The 26,438-nt window shown below is 38.9% G+C and overlaps 1 protein-coding gene across 2 annotated transcripts in view; it reads right to left on the bottom strand.

Annotated features, from left to right (window-relative positions):
* The window catches only part of NETO1 (neuropilin and tolloid like 1), a 104,824-nt gene continuing 93,089 nt past the window's right edge, over nt 14,704-26,438 (bottom strand). The window contains exons 8-11 of one of the 2 annotated variants that reach the window (XM_005696956.3): nt 20,737-20,850; nt 17,547-18,105; nt 16,502-16,576; nt 14,704-15,235 (exon numbers count right to left, since the gene is read on the bottom strand). In XM_005696956.3, the coding sequence (XP_005697013.1) occupies nt 16,516-16,576; nt 17,547-18,105; nt 20,737-20,850 (734 nt within the window). In that variant the 3' untranslated portion in view covers nt 14,704-15,235; nt 16,502-16,515. Of the gene's footprint in view, nt 15,657-16,501; nt 16,577-17,546; nt 18,106-20,736; nt 20,851-26,438 lie in introns of both variants that reach the window. The other variant, XM_013974336.2, reaches the window with a different exon arrangement.

Raw genomic sequence — 26,438 nt, 5'->3', positions numbered from 1 at the left:
TTATAGAAGCTGCAAACACCACCATGTAGGTTTCCTCTTGGACATTCATGTAGTTCATCACAGTCATGGTGATGATTGCAAAGGATTCAGCATTTCAAGTAAAAGAGGCAGAAGCTAGGTGTTTTTGCTATCATCTTAAGGGATATTCTTAATTGTAAAAGTGCCATAGATACATTCTCCATAACACCATATTTGCCATATTATAGACCCAGTTCTTTTTCATGCTGTCTTTGGAAATACTATACTCAATTATGTTGCATTTTGAACACAAATCAGTATTCACTCATGTCTTCAAAACATTGTCTATAATCTGTTTCAGTCACAGGTAAGAAGCAAGGTATGTAACTGTTTGATTAGATTATTCAGTCAAATTACATATTTGTGTATACATTGATAGTAACTCCATTCAATAATAAATCTGCAGCAGTATTATGGATAAAGATTACTTTATTCCTCAGAGACAGAGATAGAATAGGAATAAGTAACACCTGTAAAATAGAGAAGGCTGTTAATCTTTATTTAGTGGGTCCTGATAGATGGGCCTGAATCTCTTGATGGTAATTGCATTGAACATTTAATAGCAGGTTTTGTTTTCGAAGGCCTTCCTCTGCATGAATCTTTATGACAGCATTGTTGACAGTCCTATCATTTTGTATGTTTAGGTTTGTAGACTCTGCACAAAAGAAGGTTTTTTTTTTTTTTTTGGCATCATGTATAATTCAATATGCTGCCACTTGGTATATAGCAAGACCTCATCTTTACCATTTATGATTTTAAAAAATCCAGGCTTTTTAAAGATATACTTACCTGGAAGCGTTATTTTCGTTTTATGGCACTACATTACCTATTTAAAAATACATGAAATTTCTTATAAACTCAAGGGGTTCAAATGTTGTATATTCTCTATAAAATGGTAGCCATTGTTGTTCAGTTGCCCAGTCATGTCCAACTCTTTGCGACCTCATGGACTGCACCACTCCAGGCCCCCGTGTCTGTCACCATCTCCCGGAGTTTGCCCAAGGTAATGTCCATGGCATCAATGATGTCATTCAGCCATCACATTCCCTGATGCCTTCTTCTCCTTCTACCCTCACTCCTTCCCAACATCGGGTCTTTTCCAATGAGTAAGCTGTTTGCATCAGGTGACCAAAATAATGATAGCCATATTAATAATAAAAATGAAATACATTCTCTAGAGAATAAACTTTAAAAACGTAGTCAATATGTAATATGCCAATATCTTGTCAGCATACTTAAACCTTTGGTCTCATTCCTAGATGTCGATAAGAATATTGTTACTACTTCTACGAGGTCAAAATCCTTTTTGTAAAATCCTTTTGCAATTTCCAAAATAATCTCCTGCCAAAGCCAGAACCAGTAGCTGATCACAAAAAGCAATTAGGGAAATTGTCTATTTTAGATACACAGGTTTCTTTGTATATGCTGACTACTTCTATGATGCTTTCTATTTTGTTCCCGCAGAGTTAACTGGGTTGAATTAAGCAAACTGGTTGGACTATATGGGGCTTTCCAGGTGGCGCTAGTGGTAAAGATCCTACCTGAAAATGTAGGAGAGGGAAGAGACACAGGTCCAATCCCTGGATCAGGAAGATCCCCTGGAGGAGGGCATGGCAACCCCAACCCACTCCAGCATTCTTGTCTGGAGAATCCCATGGACAGAAGAGCCTGATGGGCTACAGTCCATAGGGTTGCACAGAATTGGACACGGCTGAAGCAACTTAGCACAGATGCACAGTGAAATATATATATATATAAAATTCGAAAAATTTCAAGTGTGTTCTTCCCAATGACCATTTTTTTTTCCATTCAGAAAAGAATCACTGCACCCCTACTATTGGCAGTACCACCATTCGAATTAAGCCGTAGGACAAATCTTCCACCTGTAATTAGTCTAGGTCAGGTCAGGAAAGTAGAATTTCCATGGTATTATAAGGCTCAGACAATAAAGAATCTGCCTGCAATGCAGGAGACCTGGGTTCGATCCCTGGGTCGGGAAGATCCCCTGGAGACTAGAATGGCACCCCGCTCCAGTATTCGTGCCTGGAGAACCCCATGGACAGAGGAGCCTGGCGGGCTACAGTCCATGGGGTCGTAGAGTCGGACACGACTGAGTGACTAACACACCGTCACACACACCATAAGAATAAGGAGTTTAATACGAGAACTGGGGATTCCACGGATGTAAGAGGAGAAGGGTAAGGCAGGGCTGAGAACTGCGGACACGTTCCATGAAGACTTATGAGCGAAGCACAGGGGACAGAGAAGACAGAGCTCCGGAGCCACCAGAGCCGCCATTTCTGGTCACCACAGCGGGGAACCGGAAGCTTGGAGACGTGGCCCCGGAGGTGCTGCGTCTGCCCCCCGTGACTTCCTGAAAACGGCGTCCACCCCATCCCCCCTTCCAAGAGCTGGGTGAGGGCCTCTCTCACCAACACTACCCCTGAGTCAGAGAGGGAGGGAATACTGTGGAACTTAGTTTCCCATCCTACTACACAGTGCTGGTGGTGCTTCATGAAAAACAGACAATCCAGCTGAATTCCTGTAAAGAGAAACCAAACAAACAACTCACCACTGATGGGAAAATTCGTTTTCATAGAGATGAAGATGCATGCATATTGTTATTTTTTGTTTTGTTTTTCTTTCTAACCAGCCAAATTGTTTTAAATCCTTTCTTTGGTGTTAGTCATATAATGTCACTGAGCATCAATTCCCCAAGGAAAAGCATGGGGCTACTTACACCCATCTTATAATGAGTTCCTGAGGATTGAGTTAGATAGTGCATATCAAACAACAGTACATCTCAGGAGCCTGATAAATGCAGTCATCATTTAGAATATGTTCACCAATGAGAAACCTAGATTAATCTCTGGGAGTCTCTGTGTTTATTGGCTCTGTGAACTGGATACATCAGTTGACATCTTTAAGACTCATCTTACTCACCTGTAAAATGGAGAACATAATAATATCTTCCTTCAGAATTAAAGGCAGGATACAACTAAACAAAATAATGTATGTTCAAGAATCACTTTATAATTAACCTTTAATGGTTTCCCAGTAACTTGTCATTTTCAGTACAAATGTTCATGCTGACAGGAGAAAACTCATATCTATTGCTGAGAAGCCAAACCCTACTAATAGATGCATAAGTTGTTTGTCTTTGCTAGACCAAGCTCTAGCTTCTGCCATAATCTGACTTGTGCGTGACCATCAGGTAAATCGAGAATACTCTAGGGAAAGCAATGAATTGAGTCTGATTACAAAATGGGGTTTTTTTTTTGGTGTGTGGTTGCATTTTTGCTTTTTGACAAGCACAATTTCCAAAATAATTTCTTGGATAGTCTTTAGATATATTCTTTCAGAGCTTTACAGGATTAAGCTGTCAATTTACAAAGAATTGCACCAAGAAATGTAATGATATCTGAAAAAAAATGTAAGCATATCAAAGTAATCATTCTTGGTAAACCTTGAGGAGAATGTAAACCTCTAATCTTTTTTTTTTTTTTTTTGATCAAGTCCATCATGAATAGTTGAAAGATTTTTGTGATTAAAAAAAAGCTAATAGAAAAGAAAAAAAACTTGTAAAATGTTTGCAGTTCTGCTAAGCCTGGCTTATGCCCAGCACACATTTTTTGAAAAATTTTACTTAGGTATTTTTCTGCTCTTCACGCTATGCTCTTTTGGCCCAATACGTTCTTCACACACTCACTCAAATTCAAATCAGAGGGACTTCCCTGGTGGTTAAGATTTGGCCTTCCAGGGCAAGGGATGCAGGTTCGATCCCTGGTTGAGGAGGTAAGATCCCACATGCCTTGTGGCCAAAAAACCCAAAACAGAAAACAGAAGCGACATTGTAGCAAATTCAATACAGACTTTAAAAATAGTACATAGCAGAAAAGTCTTTAAAAATTTGAATCTAATTTCATGTAGATACTTCTCTCAGCATAGATCACCCTAATATACACCCTCTTCTTGCTCATCTTGTTTCTCTTACCCTACTGGCATTAGCTTGCCCTGTGATTACTCCTCTTATTATGGAAAAGTTTTTCATTCAACCAGAAAGTGTTTATTGTGTGTCCAGCATATCTTCTGGGGTTACAAAAAAAAAAAAAAAAAAACAAAAAAAACAAAAAGGATTTCTTCTTTCCCTCAGAAAGCTGGCACCCTGGTGGGACGAAAAGATACAAACATAAGCAATTCAATTATTTATTTAACGAAATATGCTGGGCATCGACTTCTCCTCCCAGAGACCAAATATTGGTCTTCCCTCTCTATCAACCCACTGAATAGTGAATGACACAGGAGAAGATGATGACACCAAAACAAGATGACAAGCAGGGAATAATTCTGTCTGAAGAATTTAGAAAGTATCAATTAAGGAGAGGCTTTGTCAGTGATCAGCGCTCATGCAAGATCTGCGGCATGGAAGAGACTCCTCCAGGGCAAGGCACAGATAGCTGGAGGCTATGGGCATGCACGCGGCTCCCCGACGTGCAGGCGTGTTCTTGAGAGCTCGCCGCTTCACTCTGTTCTGTGGACTCCAACAGTTGTGCGCGGTTGTCCAGAGAATCTCGAGAATGACAGAATCCTGTAGGCACCAGAGCTCCTTTGGTGCTTTCAGCTGAGACCTTTGGTGGAACGTCTCTGAACCCTGCTCCTTCAGGCTTTCCCAAAACTTACTTAAAAGCCCTTTCTTCCTAGCTGTGTCTCCCATGCCTTGACTATCTCAGGTGGTTTTGATTTTCCTGGTGGCTCCATGTCAGGAACTTCTATCCTCTTTCACCTGCACTGTTGATGCCCCAGTGGTTCCCAGTGGTTCTCAGGGACCTGGGTCCTTGCTCTTGCATGGGCTCTTCTCCAGGCAGCAACAGAAAGCACCAGGGAGAGCTGAGCCACATTCAGCCACTGCTCTGCTAAGACTCTGCAACGGCTTCCCAGCTCAGTCAGAATACAACCTGATTTTTACAGCATGGCTTGATCATCCTTATCTGATGCCATCCCCAGCTGCTCCTCCCTTTATCTCTTGATGCTCACTCCCTCCCCATCCCTCCCACACTGTCTTCTCATTCCAAACTCCAGGTAATCTCTTCCCGCAGATATTCACATCTCCCTATTTTACTTGACTAAGACTTTGGTCAAGCATGACACTATCAGAAGTGCTCTTGTCTTTTCCTCATAGAGTAACAATTCTGCATCGCAACTCTCTCTATTCCTCCAGTATGCCTAATTGTTTGGTCAATTCATAAGATGACATGTGATTGTTATTGCTGCTGTTTATTCCCTTTTGTATGTTTCCTTTAACTAGATTGCATGACACAAAAGAGGGAATATTTTCATCTGCTTTATGACTAAAACAGTCTGTGTACCTTTGCTATTTGGTGGCTCAGTTGAGTCCGACTCTTTGCCACCCTATGGACTGTAGCCCACCAGGCTCCTCTGTTCATGGGATTTTCCAGGCAAGAATACTGGAGTGGGTTGCCATTTCCTTCTCCAGGGGATCTTCCTGACACAGGGATCAAACCCTAGTTTCCTGCATAGGCAGGCAGGTTCTTCACCAATTGCTTGCAATAAATATTTACTGATGAATTGCTATTGCTTGTGTTATATTTGTTGAATAAATTGGCAATGGCCCTGATAACTACCACAGCAAGCCAAAGGAGCATACATTTGAGGCATTGAACTTCTTGGAATGTCAAAATGTCTAACTGTAGGAAATTCATGGATATAGAAAGAAGAGTCAGACTCTCAATTCAGACACACAAGAATCACGTGTTACACAGGATCAAAATTCACCAATATGTTAAAGGATACAGGTCACCGTGAATCTAAGGTGAAGCATGTGAGGTACAGTGGTGCAAACTCAACACTCCCAGTCCCTTATAGCTGCCGTGGGACCACCAGACACAATTTCAGCATAGGGTCCCTCTAAGTGGATTGTGTATGCCTTCCCTTACTGAGAGAGACATTTCAGTCATGAAATATTGTCATTTATTACTTAGATAGCTGCATGCTGATTTGGACAGTTTTTAGCAGATTTTGTGCCATAAATCCATGAATTGTAATTTCATTTATCACAAGCAGTTTAGACAGGCCAGTGCATCACGCTATAACGAATCCACAGATGAAGATTCTCTACTATCTTGCTCCAGTGATTCCCATCAGGAATTCCTAAAGCATTCTTTCAAGGAGAATTGACTGTTATATCTGTCTTTTGTTCCTTGTCTCCATTGGCACTCATTAGATCAGAAAGAGTGGTTTTAAGTTAATGGCTAACATTTTCTTCCCCATTTTTTTTTTTAAATTAAGAAACGGGTTATCAAAAAGCAGCAAAATCGTGCATGGTTAAGACTATAGATTCTATACCTAGACTTCCAAAATTAAGTCCAGGCCATACAATGTATTAGTTACAAGAGGTTGGGTATGTTATGGAACTTCTTTGAACTGCATTTTCAAGTCTGTAAAATAACGCTAACAATAACTACCTTCTAAGGTTGTTATGAGGATTGACTGGGAAATACCTGTAAAATATTTAGAACAGTGATTCACAAAAGTTGAACCTTCAATCATGGTTCCTGACTAAATACTTTAATGCAGAGCTATTGTTTAGGGAGTCATCACACTTTTGAGATAAAACTCCTTTTTGTACCTTCAGAAATGGCTAAGTGGGCTACACTTACCATGAAAACAGGAATACGTACAGGTGCATGTTCTGGTAAAAATTCAAATTTAAGTACTATCAAGAATATTTTTTGGGTGAAATGAATTTATCATAACAATCTATAGTTTCATCCAATTAAGCCAGGAAAATGGATATTCCCCTCTGTGTAATCACAAACTACAGGGAATCACAATTGAATAGACCCCAGACTGAGTCAAATTACTCAGTGCATCTATCAGTCACATTTCGTTGTCTCCCTGTTCCCTTGAGATAAAAGTTTGATGGTGGTTGACTTTATAAAGATTAAAATTCTTATCACCGGGTGATTAGATTTGAAGTCATTCCTTGTGAAAAATTGAAGTGATAAAATTTTAACTTTCTATGTTCCGTGGCTGATTAGTTAGAATTTAAGTTATTAACTCTCCTAGGAAATGCTCTAAAATGTCTAATAGACCTGGGTAGAGTCTCCATGCTCTCCTGAAGACATTGACCAACCATTTTTAAAAAGGGAGTTTATTCCCTGAGAATAAAGGAAAAATTTAGAGATCCATAAGAACTGATTCTGGTCCACATGAATGAATGAAGGAGAGTTGACTAGAGCTGTTTGTGTGCATGCTCAGTCACTTCAGTCATGCCCAAGTCTTTTGCGACCCCACGGACTGCAGTCCACTAGGCTTATTTGTCCATGATATTAATCAGGCAAAAATACTGGAGCGGGTTGCCATTTCCTCCTCCAGGGGATCTTCCCAACCCAGGAATCAAACCTATATCTCCTGCATTGGCAGGCAGATTCTCTACCACTAGCACCATCTGGGAAGCCCCAGAGCTGTTTAGGTCAGGAATATAAATCAGAAAGAGAGCACGTGATGCTTTTTCATTTCAATGCCATTTTAATATAGATGATAGTCTCCTTTTTAAATCCCCATGAGAAGTGAGAGATACCCATGAAAGGGAGGGCTTCTCTGGTGGCTCAGTGGTAAAGAATCTGCCTGCAATACAGGAGACACCAGTTCAATCCCTGGGTTGGGAAGATCCTCTGGAGAAGGAAATGGGACCCCATCCAGCATTCTTGCCTAGAGAATCCCACAGACAGAGGAGCCTGATGGGCTACAGTCCGTGGGGTGGCAAATCGTCGGACATGCCTGAGGCACCAAACAAAACAATAGCACAAAAGGGAACACCCGCTCATTAGAAACATGCATTGTTCTCATATCTAATTTAATGTCTCGGGATTAAAGAACTAATAGCTCAGAAACAATTGAGTCAAATGCTTCATTCTTGTGTGAAATTTAATTAGGCAACATTGTCATAAGTTAAGCAAAACAATCTCAGGGAAGGATTTTGAAAATGCCCTTAGCAAGGGAAAACATTTCAGTTAAAATCCATCAACATCTTTGGGTCAGGAAAACAGAAAACATAGTGGATACATCAACAGAGAGACGGTGCTCAAGGAAATTCTGTTACTCAGGTTGGAAGGCAGGAAAAATGAAAAGGGGGTGGGGGGTCACAGGTATTAAGCCACACGAAGCCTGGCCAGCTCTGGGACTGAGGAAACAAGGAAACGAACCGAGGTTTTCAGAATATAGAATCCAGGAGTCCTTCAGAGGCAGGGCTGAGCGCTTTGAGGGAGACACGTAGGCTGGTTCATCTGTCTCTGAGGGAGCAGTGAGCCTTGGTCCCCAGGTGCTGAAGGAGGCTGGGGGCTGCGCTGAGTCCAAGTGAATGCCAGACAGAATTCAATCCCTCGAAGGCCGACAGAAACAGAACAAAACCTAGACGTCCTCTGGGGCCTCATCTGCCACTCCACCTTCCTCTCCTCACCTCTGTGAGGAGGTCTGAGCAGGGATCAGCTGGCAAAGGAGATGGTTCATTTGCAGCGTGTCAGCCCTACTCATCTAGAGCAGAGTTGATTTGAAGGTGATACATAACACCTTACCAACAAGAACAGTCCTTCAAAAAATGATGCCTGCTTACAGATGGCTAAAGGACAACATAGGACCAGAAAATATCTGTATATCATAGAAAAATTTCAACAAAACTGGGAGAAGAAACTTGGCCTTAGAAAAAGGGTAAGGAGGGTGTGTGTTCTCAAAAGTGCATGAATATTTATAAAATCATAATTCTTTAACATTATCAATTAATACGAGTTTGTTCATCTTTTCTTTTGACACATAAAGAATGTCCTTTCAGACAGTTGGGCAAGTGTATTATATGAAACTGTTTTGTAGCAGTATACATCCTTAACAATAATGATCTACTAGGAAGAGCTGCCTTTCAAAGAGTGGTTTTTTAAAAAGATACTTTTATTCATAAAGTTAGCATATGTAAGAATATAAAAATCTACAGAGACTTTTATTAAAAGCTAATAAGTAGTACTCCCTCAGGCTTACTTTGAATCTGGCTTAATTCTATAGTGTTTAGAAAAGTGAAAGTGTTATCGCTCAGTTGTGTCTGACTCTTTGTGACCCCATGGACTGTAGCCCACCAGGCTCCTCTGTTCATGGGTCTCCAGGCAAGAATTCTGGAGTGGGTAGCCATTCCCTTCTTCAGGGGATCTTTCCAACCCAGGAATCAAAACCAGGTCTCCCATATTCCAGGCAGATTCTTTACCATCTGAACCACCAGGGAAGGACTAGAGTTTCTAGAAGGAAGGGCTAATAAATAGAAGCCAAGTGACAAGTCAGGACAGTGCTTCTGTGCCCAGTGCTTCTGTGCCAAGTAAAGAGATGATTAGTTTAAATGTGACTTTTGTACTCATCTGCTTATTCAAACAGAGTCATACTGACTGTGCACTTAACAGCTATTTTGAGGGATACCCAAATTGCCCATTTCCAATACCTACATTCAAATCCTTATGTTCTAGAAATAACAATTCTCAATTACACATCATTAGGAGCACACCTGTGCTATCTAGTACCAACCTCAGTTATGACAGATGGTGGCAAATTAATAGCTAAGAGTTAAAGGCTGACCTCCTTCTCCCCCAGCTACTCACCCCTACAGTCCTTCCGTTTGGTCCTGTCCTAAGAAGCCCTCCCAAACTGATGAAAGGTGAGGTCTACTCCTGAGCTGTCTAAATCCCAGGTTGATCACAGTGCTGGAGAGCTCCTTCTTTGTCAGCAATGCCTGGTTCACAGGTGGATAAACATGGGCCTCAGAGTTGACATTTTCCCCACTCTGTGGGACAAACTGGTTAGACACACATGTGAAAACTAGAGCTCCCATACTGGTACCACCATTTTCACATTGTTTATTTATAGACAGTGTCATCTCTAATTTTTGTAGCAAATTTCTTCATTAGGTACAGACTTTGTATTTTACAGATAAAGAAGGTGAAGCTCAGAGAATTCCAACAACATAAGAGCGCATGAAAAATACGAAGTGAAGCTAATATTTGAATTTGAATTCATTCTGTTGAAAAGCTATTTTCGTTGCATCATACCACATTTTTATACCATAATTTGGCCACCTGATGCAATAAGCCAACTCAGTGGGAAAGACCCTGGTGCTGGGAAAGATTGAAGGGAAGAGGAGAAGGGGGTGACAGAGGATGAGTTAATTGGATGGCATCACCGACTCAATGGACATGAGTTTGAGCAAACCCTGGGAGATGGTGAAGGACAGGGAAGCCTGGTGTGCTGCAGTTCGTGGAGCTGCAAAGAGCTGGACATGACTTATCGATTGAACAACAACAATAATGATTATGAGACCGCAGTTACCTATCTAGTTAGCTATATGCTTGCTTATCCTGCTCTCAAGCTATCAGGCAAATGTATACCAAACTATTGTCTGGGACTGAAAACCAGAGTTTTCTGTCAAGTGTTGGTGTTTCTGATTGTACTTGTTAAGCTCTGGAGCTCAATGCTATTCAGTAAGATGATGCAATAATATAAACACTGGAGAAAATCTCATTTGGGTGAAATGAAAATTGGTGGGTTCCAGAAGTCATACATTTCACTGTGGACAAGAGGAGGCTGGAAGTTATTTTTCATACCTGCTCCATATAGATGATGCATTTGTTCCATGACTAGGAAATGAAGTTTACACATAATTTAGGAAAAGTGATTTATTTATAATGTATTATAGGGTATAAAAAGTATTTTCCAATGCATTGTCATTTGGTCCTCAAGAGCAATAGGATGGAGAAAAGTTACTATAATACATATTTTTACAGCTGAGAAAACACAAAAGCATGGGATTTTGTGATTAAGCATCAACTAATTTCAGTGAAACATACTATATTGAATATTAAAGGGTTGTATTCACATCAGTGAGGACTGATGGCTGATTCTGGGGTTAATCAGCTTGAGTTCAGACCTGGATATTTCATTCCTTATTGTATAATCCTAGAAAAGCCACCAAAACTCTCTGCAGTTTCTTCATATGTACAATGGAATTTATGACAACAACAAGAACAACCATAACAAGTATTGTTAGTAGTAATCATAGAATTGCTAAACTGACTAAAGGAATAAACACATGGAAAACTTTCAGAATGGGCCTTAGCATGTAACACTCAGTATCTTGACTAGTTACCCAATCATAATCTTAAAATAATAAAAAACGGTAGAAAACAAACAGAAAGTAAGACAGGTATTTCGAGGTATCTAACAATCCACCAGTTGTTCTTTTTAATATCTTGTTTCTGTACTGTTCTGATTTCCTCTATTTATTTCAGTTTCATTCAGTTTAGGTAACACAGTGCTGTCAGAGGATCCTACTTCAAGTACAATTTTTCAGCCAAACTTTGCTGAGATATTGAAATCCTGAGAATGAAATGTGAAATCCCTTGGATGGCATTACCTGCACTCAGAAATCAAGATGTAAATGCAATTTTGCTCTTCCAACTGTATTGACTATTATTTCTTTAGTCTAATCCTCTGTTCCAGCCAACTCAAATCCGTGACGTTGGGAGACTGTTCTCTTCTCTGATTTCTCTAGGTGGAAATCTCCCTGATATACTGCTTGGCCACAGTCCTCAATCTTCAAGATCTGCTTAGAAAAGCAACTATTCATTAAACCTCTCTTCTCTCCTTGAGAATATATCCTACCTCCACATCTGTGCTAATAATGTCTTTATTATAAGACACTCTTTATATTGTACACTCCTGACAGTTGAATATATTTCATCTTCCATGCCAGATTAGCAGGAAGTAACTAATTAGCTTTTCTAATGGAAAGCTTAGCAAATAATTTTGAATTTCATTTTCCTTACTGACCTCCTCTAAAAACACTTTCCTCTATAAGCCTCCATAATTATGTTCCTTGTCAGCTCACCACCTTTTATTGTCATCCCCAAAGCACTTAGGAAGAGTCCTGGCACACAGTTTAGACAGGCTCAAAAAACACTGGCTATGTTAAACTTAGCCCATGAGAAAATGAATGGAAAGCACAAATTTTATAATTTGATATAATAAGGAAATTTTTATTTTAAGTAATTTATATGTTGTGTTTTCTGGCCACTTTTACATTTTGTGTCTTGATCTGTGTCTATTAAGAGGAGGGCAAATTTTTTCTTTTATTTTTCCAAAGAATGAGCCAATGTAAAATGACAATGCTTTAGAGTATGGAGAGGTGGTAGAAGCTGGGGATAAACAAGAACACTTGGCTGCACAACTGTGGATAAAAATAAACGGTTTAATTTAACAATCACGCTGGTGCAGTAATAAGAGCCTTCTGGGAACCAGCTCTCATAAGTTTGAAGTCTGAAGCAGGTTGAGTTTATTATTCTTACCACTGTAATTAGGCTTATATCCACACTTTAATTCTCTAATCAAATGGAATTTAACCATGGCAAATCAAATATTACATATGATTATTCTCTAATATGATATGTAAAAATGGCATATGTATAAAATCAAGTGCAAAAACTTATATTTCCAAATCAGCACACTAGACTTGAATTAGGCAAGTAAAATGCATTTGGACGGAAGTAAAAAAACCTTCATTCAGGGTTTCAGAAAGTGAAAGTGAAGTCGCTCAGTCGTGTTCGACTCTTCGTGACCCCATGGACATCAGCCTACCAGGCTTCTCCATCCATGGGATTTTCCAGGCAAGAGTACTGGAGTGGGTTGCCATTGCCTTCTCCAAGGGTTTCAGAGGTATTGCACATAACCATGATATGCCTCCCAGATTTTGAAAGTAAATTCAAATATAGAGAATTGAACCCAAAACAGCTATTTTCAAATGAGTGAATGTGGTGTGTAACTATGCTGTCAGAAAACATCTTATGGGATTAATAAAGCAGTCATGCAAGTAATATTTGAATTCACTCTATCAAAAATGTATCTTTATTAAAACAACTTGATTTGAAACATCTTGAAAGTCTCAAAATATCCCTTTCCTTATCTACATATGTCTCCCCATTTGAATTTAAATCAAAGGTTGATCTTCAGATGACATGGTCTGATATAGCCTATACATATGCTGGTAAATTTTAAATTTTAATGCTGACTTTTAAAGATCTTCCCGCAGGGGACTCTCAGGCATTGCGGAGCCGCCGCACTCTCAGGATCCGGCATCTAGATTTACAGCAGGGACAACAGATGCCTCCAGGTCCCTTCCTCAGACTCATCACTACCTTCTCCAATGATCAGGCAATGCCCATACTTAGACATTTTTAGTGTTACCACTGGAGAGGCCGATCTTCATCTGAAATATTTTTGTTTTCCATAGAGCTGTTGTGTGTTAAATATATGTAAGCCATCTGTCTTCATCATTATACCTAATGCAGTTGGATTTGTTTTTTAAGTTCTTGATTTATGGTGTAAATCTCCTTTCATCAGTGAACCAGCAGATTGGAAGCATCCTGCTTCTTTAGGAAGAACTAGAGAGAAAAGTCCTGTGGATATTTCAAGGGACAGTGAAAAGTAAGCGGTTCACATGTACATCATTCTTTTTGAGATTATTCATTCAACATGTATAGGATCTTATGACAACTTCTATATAGAGATTTTTAAATAGACTCAATGGGCATGAGTTTAAGCAAACTCCAGGAGATAGTGAAGGACAGGGAGGCCTAGCATGCTGCAGTCCATGGGGTCGCAAAGAAGTCAGATATGACTTAGTGACTGAACAGCAACAGAGAGAATAATATAAAATATAGCCAATCACTTAAAAACAGATCTCTGGATGCATTAACTTTGAAATAAAAAGGTCATGAAAATAAGCATGATAATAAAATAGTCAAATCAAATTAAAAAGACTAAATTTTAACATAATGTGGATAAAATCTGTAGCAAAACAATAAAAATAATCTTTCTTTATAATGTTCTACACAGCTTTTCTATTTACCAGTTTATCAAATTCATGAAGTGATTATTTCTGTGGACTGATATTTTTTTAAATACAGACTACTCAGAATTGCTATCATAATCAATTTTCTTTTCAGAATTTTTTCTTTCCCATTTATTTGTTTCTCTAACACAGAATTCCCAACAGGGATGTATGTGAATAAATTCATCTATTGAGTTTGTAGAGCTTGCTTGTGTTACCAGGTTGGAATTGTGATAGATTAGACAGCTTTGCCATTTGAAGGACAAAATTCTATAGAATTCAGCAGTTTTGGAAATGCTATTAAGCAGATTTATAGCAATCTGGTTTTTATAAATTATTTTCTAAGAATACACATTCAATATTTAAAATTACCCACTCACTAAATCAAACTTTATAGAATGTGTATATAATTCAAAAGCAATTAAATATATTATAATATTATTTTAATTTATATGAAACATCACAATTCATAAGCTTTCAGGATTTATATATGTGCCTGAGCATAAGGACAACTCAGAATTGTGTAATTTGGGTCATACAGGGCTTGTGATTTTAAAGTATTAAGAAAAAAAAAAGTTTCTTTTCTAAAAGGGGATCATATTCCATAAAGTTTTCAAAGTCAAATTTGGAAGAAGTATGCCTTAATTCTTAAGGACTTCCTGTAGTCTAAAAGGTGGGAAGAATTGATAAAGAGCGTGTACTTACGTAAGTCAGTTTTTATCACTCTAATAGAAGAAAGCATTTCTCTTAACTCAAGTTAGGAAATTATTATACATTTTTATATATCTTTATATAAAAAGTTACAAGAGCAAGCATGTGACACAGGAAATGGAAGAGTAACAGCAGTATTAGAGAATGCATGCTTTTTACAGTGTGTCTAATAAAAAGAACATTTTTCCAACTCAAATATCCAGTACTGACATGCAGGGTATTTTCTTAAACTGCCAATCAATCATATTGCTAAATGCTTAATCAAAAATCATTTCTATTAAAGGGTATGAATGGTAAAATACCTGACTTCAAAACTATTTCTGAAACTTGGAATCTTCCTCTGATTAAAAAAAAAGGAAATGGGAGTATATAAGAAAGACAAAAAAAAAAATTGAGATTTTTCTTATTGCAATCTAGTAATTTTACTTAGTACTTTTGGCTGCATTTAATGATATTACAGCAACAGATGTTTATAGTCCATAAAACCTCTAGCTGGTGTTTCCACGGTCCATATTTTCACTTTTCACTGTAGCATGTTCAAAATCACTCAGGAACGCACTATTCTCAAGCAGTCTATATAATGAAAACAGTGTACATGTAACACAAAGTTCATCCAAAATTGTGGGTTTTTTTTTTCACATATCACACAATGTACAATTATCTAACAAAGACATAAAGCAACATAGAAACAAAGTGAAACCGACAGGAAAAATAAAGTTGGGATAGTCTCAATCAGGAACTAATTTCTTCTTCAAGTTTCCAGTAAATCTCAAAATGTATTTAAAAACTAAGGAGCACTTGGTGGCCTGCAACCAAATTATGAAATGAACATATCATTGTGCAGCGGGGAGGTCTTGCCGAAGTAATAACAAATGTCTGTAATTCTTAAGTTTGGATAAAGGCAGTGGAATGAATTTAGAAATATGTCCACTTTTCATAATTCACTATAGAATTTCCTTTTCACAGTCCCCATGTTTGTATAAATAGTTCTTCTCTGAAAATAAAACACAGTTAAAACATTTTCTCCCAATGAAATATGCACACAAATCCACCAATTTATCAAGGTAACATAGAGCATAGGAAAGCATTCACCTAATTCAAGAATAGTTGATAGGTTTGAAGAGCTTTGAAGAGATTAACTATAAGTAAATGTAACTGGAGACAAATTAGTCTAATAGAGACATAGACTCTTAAGTGCTAAAAATAAAGCCATTATGTTACCTGATAACAAAAATAGATGTACACATAGACAACTGATATTCATGGAAAGTTTTACATTATCAAGCATTCAAATTTTATATTTATAAAATTTGACATAACATGCTGCATTTAATTTGGATGAAGTAAGCTACATATTCATGCAAAAATAAGAGTGCGCAAATTGTATCAGTACCACCAAATAGTGTATGCGTTTTGAGTAGATATTGCCAAATTAATACAATTATCGCCAGTTTTATATGTTGACTTCAGTTATATTGAGACAGTATTCAATTCTTTAACTATGAGAACCTTGGATTTCTTTTGGTATTCAAGAGTTCACCAATTTTTGTATCTTTACCTTAAAGCATAGAAAGTTTAATTTATTAACTTAACATCCTTTTAAATGACATTGTATTATAATGCTTGATGGTAAGAATATTAACATGTAAAGTTACGTCTAAGAATCATCCATCCATCAGCACTGAATCCAGTATGTTTCTAATCATGAAATGTTATGAAACACGTATCTCTGGAAATAATGAGTAGATAGCACATTCCCTTAAAAAACTGCAAGACGATTGCAACGAAACAAAACAGAATACAACAAAGTGGGAGAAGGAACCGAGGGCACTTGCTTACCTTGAATTTTCTTTTTAGACCCTAGTTGTGTTGTATTCAGATTCATGTTTGCTTAGAGACCCAATGAGGCAGAACCTGGAATGTTATGGCTATTTCATTCAACAAAGTAATATTTTCAGAAAAAAACAAATATGCACACAAATATTTACTTAAAAGCATTCCTAAAAATTCATAAAAGTGTGGAAATAGATTTTTTTTCCATCAGCATGCAAAAATAGCTAATAAACTAAAAATAGGTTTCTGAGGTTATATAATGAATTGAGGAAGTATGAACTTTTATAAAACAAACTAAATGCTAGTAAACATGCAAAGCAAAACAAAATTAGATTGGATTTGGGGATTTAAAGTCACTTCTTTTTTTCTAAGTTTAAATTTTCTTTCCTCAAGACTTTTATTAATTTGGAGGCTCATAATACAATATAGATAATATTGTCTTCATATCAAAAGGAAAATGTTTTTACTAATTCTTGCCACAATTAAATATAAATGTTTAAGGTTTTAGCATACCACACTATCAAACACAATTTATAATATAAGTATTATGTGGTATGTGGGAAAAAGTATTTTAATGTTCATACCAAAAATATAATGCATTATATTGCAAAATATGTTATTTTACATTAAAATTGTTCAGCAAGATGGGTTAACCACCTTGGTAAGGCAATTAATTCCAAATATCATCTCACATCTTAAAATATAGAAATATTGATGAGAGCAAACTTTATCACCACGTGGAAGAAAATTAGCTATATAAATCTGCAATATAAGTTAACATCAGATCTTTTATAGAAATAAATATTATATATGTATAGAAATAAACAAAATCTCTTTGGTCTGTGTAAGCACACCTATATGTACCTAAATGGGATTTAGGAAAAATATAGAGAGCAGGGCAACAAGGAAAAGAAGAGGCAAACTCTGAAATACTACGGTTTGTCATTAAAGAAAGAGAGACTGAAATGGGAAGACAAACTAGAACAGGGTATGCTGGAAGCATCTCAGTCTTCAGGTTATACTTGTCATCAAAAAATCTATAGATACTGACCGCTGGACGGCTTTCTCGTGGCGGGACAGCCTGTGACTCGTGGTGGGCACCTCCTCGATCTCGTCGATGTCACAGGCGTCGGCAGCCTCCTGGGAGTAGTTGTGTTTCATGACGAGGATGTTCCTTCTGTTCATGGGCGGGATGAGGGGTTTGACGGGCTGTGGGGGCATCTCGGTCAAGACAGAAGCATCTCTCGTGCTGAGGTTGCTGCGGCTGCCTTTCGCACTGGACAGTTGTGAACCACAGTGATGGTCGTGAATGCATTTGGAAGAGGACCTCCTCAGTTTATGGTAGTTTTCAAAGTCGTCGGCCACATCGGCAAAGTCAGCTGTGGCTCCTGTCCCTCTGAGGGTACACAGCTCATAGTGAGGAGGCTCAAACACCTCCTGGAAAACTGTCTGGTCAAAGTCCGATTTCCTTTGGACATATTTTTTACGAGGCTGTTTGATCTGCACAATGACAGAAATGATAATAAGGATGATCACAATGCAGGAAGTCACGCCAATGACCGTCCCGCTGGTGTTGGTCAGCTGGTCCAGCAGCCCGGCCTTCCTCTTTTCTACAGGTCCAGGGAGCAAAAACAACAAACAAACAAAACAAGAAACAACCCACCACGCATTAATATGGCAGTCAAAGCGTACATCGAGAACTTCAAGATGAAGTAGGCTGAGCATAAAAATTTTCACTGTCTTAAATGTAAAACGAGTCTTTAAAAGACACAAAGAATTTCACAAGAGCCCTATCTGCTAGCCTCAGAAACAGCCACCACCACCAACCCCGCCATTGCACAGCATCACTCACTTAAATGTAATATATGTTTTGGAGAAGGTCTCATAAAACCTTTAGGATGTCATCTGCAAATCAGCTGGTCATGTTAAAAATAGTACCTCCTTCTTCTCATTGGTGTAAGAAAACTCACACATGCCAGCAATGGGAACAGGAACATACCTATATTGTTTTGTATTTATTCTTGATGTGGATAACTGAACTCACAGTTTTCTGATATCAAAAGATTATGATTACACTTTAAGACAGACACTTCTGGAATGCTGGCATGAGGATTTCTGCGAGTCTTTTTCCCAATGAAACAGTTTTGGCAAAAATTTTAAAAGTAACATTTAAAGTTTCTGGAAATTGAGTGGCATACAGCAAACAGAGGTACATACGTTCAAGAAAATCTACTAAATTTCTTTAAGAACAGGGATAGCTTGTGGCCTTTGAGCTGTTCCACCCTCAGTTTGTCCTGATGGTTTCTCTCCCTATTGGCCCCAGTTTGGAGGTACAGCACCCCCCACCCTACCAGCAAGGGCAAGCCACCAGCATTTCTCTACTCTCTTTCCACCCCTCAGATCCATCCTGCAGATTCTCCATTCCAGGGAGGAGTCAGGGGCCAATGCTGGGGCCTCCCCATCTCCCTCCAGGGCCCACTGGTAGGATAGAAGGTCTATACCTGGACAGCAGGTTGAGCACACTGGGCTCCAATCACATGCGTCCCAGCTCACTCATAGCGTGAAACTATCTGAAGGGGTAAGCTGAGAGGACCAGAGGTCCTCATCCTCAGCCAGGGCCTGATTCATAAAGCGGGAGTGTTCCTCCCAGAGAAGTGGGCCGCTGTCCCTGCCTCCATCCCACTTCCCCCATCGGCGCAGAGAGTGGTGGTGCCCATGGAGAGAGGTGGGCCATAAGAACCATGGCAACAAATCCGCTTTAACTAAGTAAAGCCAATCTCTAACAGTGCTGTACGAGCTTCTTCACAAAACAGTTAATTCCCCTTCCATTCCAAAGCGGTTCCTTGGACACAACACGGATCATTGCTCACATTCTCTAAATAACTGTTGCCAGCTCTGCTTTTCTTGTTGATTCTGTGAGCAATAGGTACTGTGGTAATGCCTCTCTGCTTCAATATTTTAATAGAAGATATTGGACTTTAGGGCTGCTCTGGTGGCATAGTAGTAAAGAATCTGCCTCCCATTGCAGAAGATGCAAGAGATGCAGGTTCGATCCCTGGGTTGGGAAAATCCCTTGTGGAGGAAATGGCAACCTGCTCCAGTATTCTTGCCTGGGAAATGCCAAGGACAGAGGAGCTTGGTGGGCTACAGTCCCTGGGGTTGAAAAAGAGTCAGCCACAACTTAGCATGCACACACACACACTGGACTTTAAGTATGGACGGTTATTTGCCCGTTTTTTTTTTTTTTTTTCCTTTGCAAATTGGTGAATATAAGATCTGAACAGAAGAGGGTATGTGGTACTTTGAACTTAACCAAAACCTGCATCATTCATAATCAAGTGAAGAGTTTTGTTATTCAGTTGCTAAGTTGTGTCTGACTCCAAGACTCCATGGACTGCAGCATCCCAGACTTCCCTGTCCTTCACCATCTCCCAGAGTTTGCTCAAATTCATGGCTATTGAGTCAGTGATGCCATCCAAACATCTCATCCTCTGTCACCCCCTTCTTCTCCTGCCTTCAGTTTTTCCCAGTATCAGGGTCTTTTCCAGTGAGTCTGCTCCTCACATCAGGTGGTGTACAGGCCAGAGAAGGAGGCTGGATCAAAGGAAGATATTCTCATTGGAAAGGAAACAAAGCATTTCAGTAGGAAAACTGAAGTTGAGGTAAGCAGCTTTAGGTACCTGAGGGCCCTAAGGTTCCTTGGATACAATTTTACCTCTAGAGTATGTGCACAATGTCCCATGAAGACAGACTGGGGTTGATGGAGAGGTGCAGCCACTGATGAGGGAGCTTCTGATAGGAAACCCAACTTGGCTTGAGAAGCTCCAGTGGCCAGTCCATGGTGCTGCAGCTCCAGAAGGGAGATTAGCCAATAAGCATCTCTGTCCATGGAAGTCTCCAGGCAAGAATACTGGAGAGGGTAGCCATTTCCTTCTCCAGGGGATCTTCCCTTCCCAGGGATCGAACCTGGGTCTCCCGCATTGAAGGCAGATTCTTTATCATCTGCGCCACCAGGGAAGCCCATTCAAGTGTAAAAGGCAGTTCATTGCGTGTTAAGGAATGCAAAAACAACAAGAATAAAAGCCAAGAAAAAGGCCAAAAATCAATTCTAAAACATACAGGAAGTTGGTAAAGCCAATATACAATCTATATTTAAGATCGTCTGATGCATAAAAACATTGGATAAGCTTCTTCCCACACTACAGATAGAGAGTTTGCCAAGTCCAGGGACTCATGATTACCTTTACAATGATTTTCATCCCAAGGGTACACACAGTTCTGGAGTCCATTGCATACCAACGTATTGTTAATACACATGTTACTGTGGCAGAAGAAAGTATTGCCTTCACAGGGAGCTAAAAGAGAAGAAAAAAATGAAGGAAACAGTTTTAACTGATGCTCAGTTGTAAATCACTCACATCACAAACCTAGAAACAAAAAAGATTAGTATGATAATTCGCAGTCAGGTTGAGATAAATGATAAGACCGACATTCCATTCGCCAAGTGTTGCCATAGCAGTAATTATTTCTTGTGCTACTAACAGAGCTGGCATTCTTCTAGATGTGTTCAGCTTATAAAACTGGCACAGGAGGTTTTCCATCATAAAAATGAAGCACTTTATCAATGCGAGTTCTTTTTTTTTAACTTTGTGCATTCATTTAGTGAAACTTCACTGATGACCACATGCATAACATTATGCTTTACACTGAAATTCTGTATGTATAAATTTAACTGTCCTGTTCAAAAAATTTTTAGTGTAATGGAACTATTGAAATACTTTGGAAAGTGTATGCTTACAAAATACTAATGAAGAAACTATATACTAAACCAAACCCTATGATATTATTTAAGCGTACGAAAGAAGCAAAGAATATCATGGAAATTCAGAACAAGGGAAAATTAATCTTGAACAACATAAGAAAAATACATATCATTCTCATTGACATTTAGCATGTAATATGGTAACGAAATTAGCCTCAGTTCAGTTCAGTTCAGTCGCTCAGTCGTGTCCGACTCTTTGCGACCCCATGAATCCCAGCACACCAGGTCTCCCTGTCCATCACCATCTCCAGGAGTTCACTCAGATTCATGTTCATCGAGTCAGTGATGCCATCCAGCCAACTCATCCTCTGTTGTCACCTCCTCCTGCCCCCCAATCCCTCCCAGCATCAGAGTCTTTTCCAATGGGTCAACTCTTTGCATGAGGTGGCCAAAGTACTGGAGTTTCAGCTTTAGCATCAGTCCTTCCAAAGAAATCTCAGGGCTGATCTCCTTGCAGTCCAAGGGACTCTCAAGAGTCTTCTCCCTACTTGGCCTATATTTCACACAGTCTACTAACTTTAGGTACGATGGCCAATGATCTCTATATTATAATTCATGTTGGATAAGGTAAGAACTCTAAGAATTATGTAACTTGGTTATAAAAATACAAGAACTAGCGATGCGTCTAATTAAATAAATTCTAATGTTAGATATGACTTCAATATTAGAAAAATACATTTCTTTCATTATAGAATAATTGGTTATTTATAACAAATCTCTAGAGTAATACTACACTATGAATTACAGACAGGGCTTTAAAGTAATTTTTGTTTTTGCCTTTTTAATCATCCACATCTCATAAAATGTAATTTTAGTGTTTATTTTTGTCAATAATAGTTCCATAACCATTTTCAGGACAGGTATCCCCAGAAAAACCCATTAGATACAAAACACAAAATTTACAGTGGTTCATCAGTAAAGTTTTTATCAGTGATCAGTATTATCTAAACAGTGCAGTCATGTTGTAATTTTCACCTTCAAAACCACATATTGCAGGGTGTTTTTTCTTTAAGGAAAGTTATCTTCTTTAAATGTATGTTCTATATTAATCAAAATTGTTAGGAAAATGCTTTACATAAGGTAAGTTAAAATATTTGAATGTTCCCAGAGGAAAACTTTCTTTAAATGATCAAGTCTTGAAAATCAAAAGCAACATAATTTGAACCAGGCATTCCTCTGACTCTCCAAGCCCTTCTCCCTGCTGTCCCCCTCATCCCAGACCCCAGGAGAGTTTCTTCTTCTTTCTGCTTGGTTTGCCTCTAAATCCCTTGTTAAATAATAAAAAAGATGTAATTGTCATTTTGAAAAACGGTATTAAAGAGTAGAAAAGATGCAGATGCAGTAGTCATTTTGAAAAGTATCAGGCTTAACATTTTATTTGACTCCTGCTTTCAACATGGTGTAAAGCTTTTATAATGCAAAATGTAATGATGTAATCTATTACTGCAAAAGTCTGCTTTTCAGTATGGAACTAACTTTGAATTTCTGTAGTCAACCATTTTGCAGAACCAATATGGTCTGTTTAGCAGATAACGAATGTTGTCAAAATGTGTACACAGAACAAAAAAGGAGTTTTCTGCAAATAGATTAGAACAGCTGCAAAATGGAAAAAACACTTACTACCTGATAAACTGCAGTGGTTTTGAAAGTACAACTAATCCATCAAGAATACCTTTAAAAGATCATAAATATGCTTTGAAAGAGGAGGAAAAATCATTAGAATTACTATTAAATAGGATGGGTTTGTTTTTAAAATTTTAAATCTATAGGTAAAATGGCATCGCATTCTGTACCAGTGAGGTAGAACAGTAGCTTAGTAAAGGCACTAAAGATTTGGGTTCCAAATTCTCCAAAAGTGATTTTGTTTCTGTTTCTGCAACTTAATCAGTCTCAAAAATGTCTTACGAAACACCAATGTGTCAGTCAGTTATCATTAAATATTGGTGGTTTGACTGGGAACGGAACAGGGCATCTAGGACTGTCAATAAATCATATTCCTGACACATTACATGAGATAATTATGCAAATATGCCAGTGAATTGAAACCATCCTCACTTGCAAAAAGATTGCTATTCCACTCCTGTTTCATTTTGCCTTCCTCACCTTCGCTAACATTTATAGAACTGCCAGGCAAACAACAAACACAAGCAAATAAGGACACTGTGCAGTGGCTAAGAAACGAATTATCACAGCTTCGGCTCCTTGAACAAAACTAAAGTTTGTCTTATAGACACCAAAAACAAAATAGGACCGGATTCTGAACTGTCTTTATATTGTACGTCTGAACATTTCTCTCATCTAAAATGCGAATGCACAGGAGTTCATTAAAGATTCTAATTTTTACCTCCTGCTAAAAAAAACTAAATGGCGGCTTCCTGCCTCCCAAATCAAGGTATGTTCTCACTGTTCCTTCAAGGATGTCTGAGGACATACACACATTCAGCCCATAAGCACTTCCCATTGCTCCCCACACGCTCCTGAGACCTTTGGTTCATTGGCCACACTGTTCCCTCCCTTTCTCTGTGTCCTAGAAAAACTCCAGCTCTACTCTGCTATCCAAATCCTATCAGAATGAAATTATCTATAGAGTCTTGAAATATCATTCCAATCTATCAGAAAGTTATCTTTGCCTTAAATCCTATTCTACTTCTAATTTTTAAAAGAGTTTAACACTTAGTATAAGTTTTTCATCTTTCCCCATGAGTTCTTTAAGGCTATGAACATGTTTGTTTGTTTTTTTTAACAAAAAAAAGTATTTTAATTTCTTAGTGGGTTAATATTCCTAGGGTTGTAGTAAAGAGTCAACAGATATTTTAATTAATTTAATATCAGCTAAACTTTTGAAAGTTTAGCTGGCCAATTTAGCTCTGAATATCCCAGAGAGAGATGACTCTTGCAAGTGTGTTTATTGGTGGAGAATTAACCCTCCAGGTCAACTCTTCAAATGCAATAGAAATTGTGATATTCTTAGCAACTAAATCTCATTCATTCATTTGGTTCTCTGACTACTGCTGAAAAAGCACATATTCTATCAATTTTTAGAGGACTTATTCTACTTGGAAATTCAATATACATTGTCAAAAGCGATTGTCTCTTAAAAAACCAACCCCCTTATTTCCTAAAATTATCTTGAAGAAATCAAGGTTTACTTATGTTAGGTAGTTAGAATAGGAAAAGGGGGTCCAAAATGGTGGTGGCTAAAATACAAAGGAGGGAAAAGCCCGCGAAAATGGAACAAAGGAAGGTCCAGGGACCCGAGTGAGGACCTCGAGTAAAACAAACAGCCCTCCTGGCTAGCCCAGTTTACATACAGCAGGCTCGGGGGAGGAGAAAAAATATAAAAAAAGAGGAGCCAAAATTGAGCCAGGGGCTTCTCCTCGTATCTTTTGGGTCAGCCCACCCTCAAGGCCTGAGGATGTATTTTCCGTTGCTTTTAAATAAAACTGAGCTGTAACACTGATCCATCCATTGCTTCAAATTTTTGCTGCAGCGAAACAGAACCAAGGAAATTACACACTCCCCCGACACAAGAAAGTGGCAGCTAATAAAGTAACCCTCAAAATTCAAAGTATTTCACACAGGTAGTGTCTACGATCAGAAATCTACTTATTTCCAAGGATCAAGCCAATGAAAACTGTGAGCACAGGTCAGGTATTCAGCAGATTTTCTGTCAGGTTATGAAGAGGATTCCTTGGCACGTTTTTCCCCACTGCTTTCTCCTCCTGTCCTTCAGCTCCTCTCTCCACCTATGCCACTGCTTACAAAGTATTGGGCAGGTCATCATCTTTCCATTTCTGAAAGTTGTGCCTGAAATCATTTAGCTAAGATTGGGACTCAAACCCTCGTGGCAGGGACTCTGTGCTATGCTTCGTCACTTAGTCATGTCTGACTGGGACTTCAGACTGGCCAAAAATCCATGGTGCCTGGCTTCAGGACCTAATGAAGCTCAGGCCCTTGATGGCTTATTGAAAAAAAACTCAGTGAGAGACACAGCGATAGGTAAGATGTGGATTTGTTTGGATTCAGAGAGAAGCACATTCAGAGTGTGGGCCATCACGGAGGGGAGCAGCTGTGGAATGTGATGTGGTTAGTTTTTGTGGGCTGGGTGATTTCATATGCTAATGAGTGGGAGGATCATTCCAACAACTGGGGAACCACCCACTCCTCAGTCTTTTGACAGTGCCTTGGAACTGTGCTGGCGCCTCTGGGTGTGTCATTTAGCTTGCAGATTGAGGATCAAGGTTTAGTTGAATTTGACTAGTCATCTTGGACCCATCTGATTTTAATCAGTTTATGTTATGCCCTTGGGCTTTGTCATTTTTTCAAAAGTTGGGCCCTGCCCCCTTCCCTTCTGTTTCATGCTCTTTACCTGAGCCCCTTCTGGGCTCACAGTGTTGCCTTTCCTGTCCCTTTCTGCAGGGACAACCAGAAAATAGCTGGCCCTTGGGAGAGAAATACCATATAATATCCAATCTTTCTAGATATTCAGGCCTTCGTCTTCCATGCTTCTTACAACATGTGCATCAACAGCATTTCTCAGTGAACCCACTAGGGCAGATGACAGGCACACAATGCCTGCTAAAAGTCCATCTATTGGTGGTATCTCTTCAAGGGCAATTGGGCTTATAGGGATAATGTTTGCCATTTGAGGAGTTAGCCCTGCAGGTTGTTTGGACCCAATTCCTTACCACAATTCTCCTAAAGTTACATAGGAGACACACCCCTGGATCAAATCTCCACTCTACTTTTATGGAACATCTAGTTTGCTGCCTCTTATCAATTTGTTCTTAAGCCACTTTCTAACTCCTACAACCAGGACTCTGCCTCCTTGTAGGCAACATTGCTCCATTCAGCCTATTATTAAAATACTCTTAAGGCCCCTAACAGGACCAGATAACCCACTCCTTTGTCATTACTTCTGTTATTACCTAAAGTGGATCTATGGCAATGAAATGTTTACCACTGGAAACACCCTAAACTGCTCTTATGGAGGACTAGGGGAAGAAATCAGTGACTTACATTTCCTCAGAGCAATAAGAGGATAAGGCTTATGGCTGTTTTACCAGGTTCCCAGTCTCGACACAGGCTTGGATGGCTTTATATCATGATATCTATTCCCAT

The sequence above is a fragment of the Capra hircus genome, chromosome 24 (genome assembly GCF_001704415.2).
Source record: "Capra hircus breed San Clemente chromosome 24, ASM170441v1, whole genome shotgun sequence".
NCBI classification, from domain to species: Eukaryota; Metazoa; Chordata; class Mammalia; order Artiodactyla; family Bovidae; genus Capra; species Capra hircus.
This window is presented reverse-complemented; position numbering and strand designations above follow the sequence as displayed.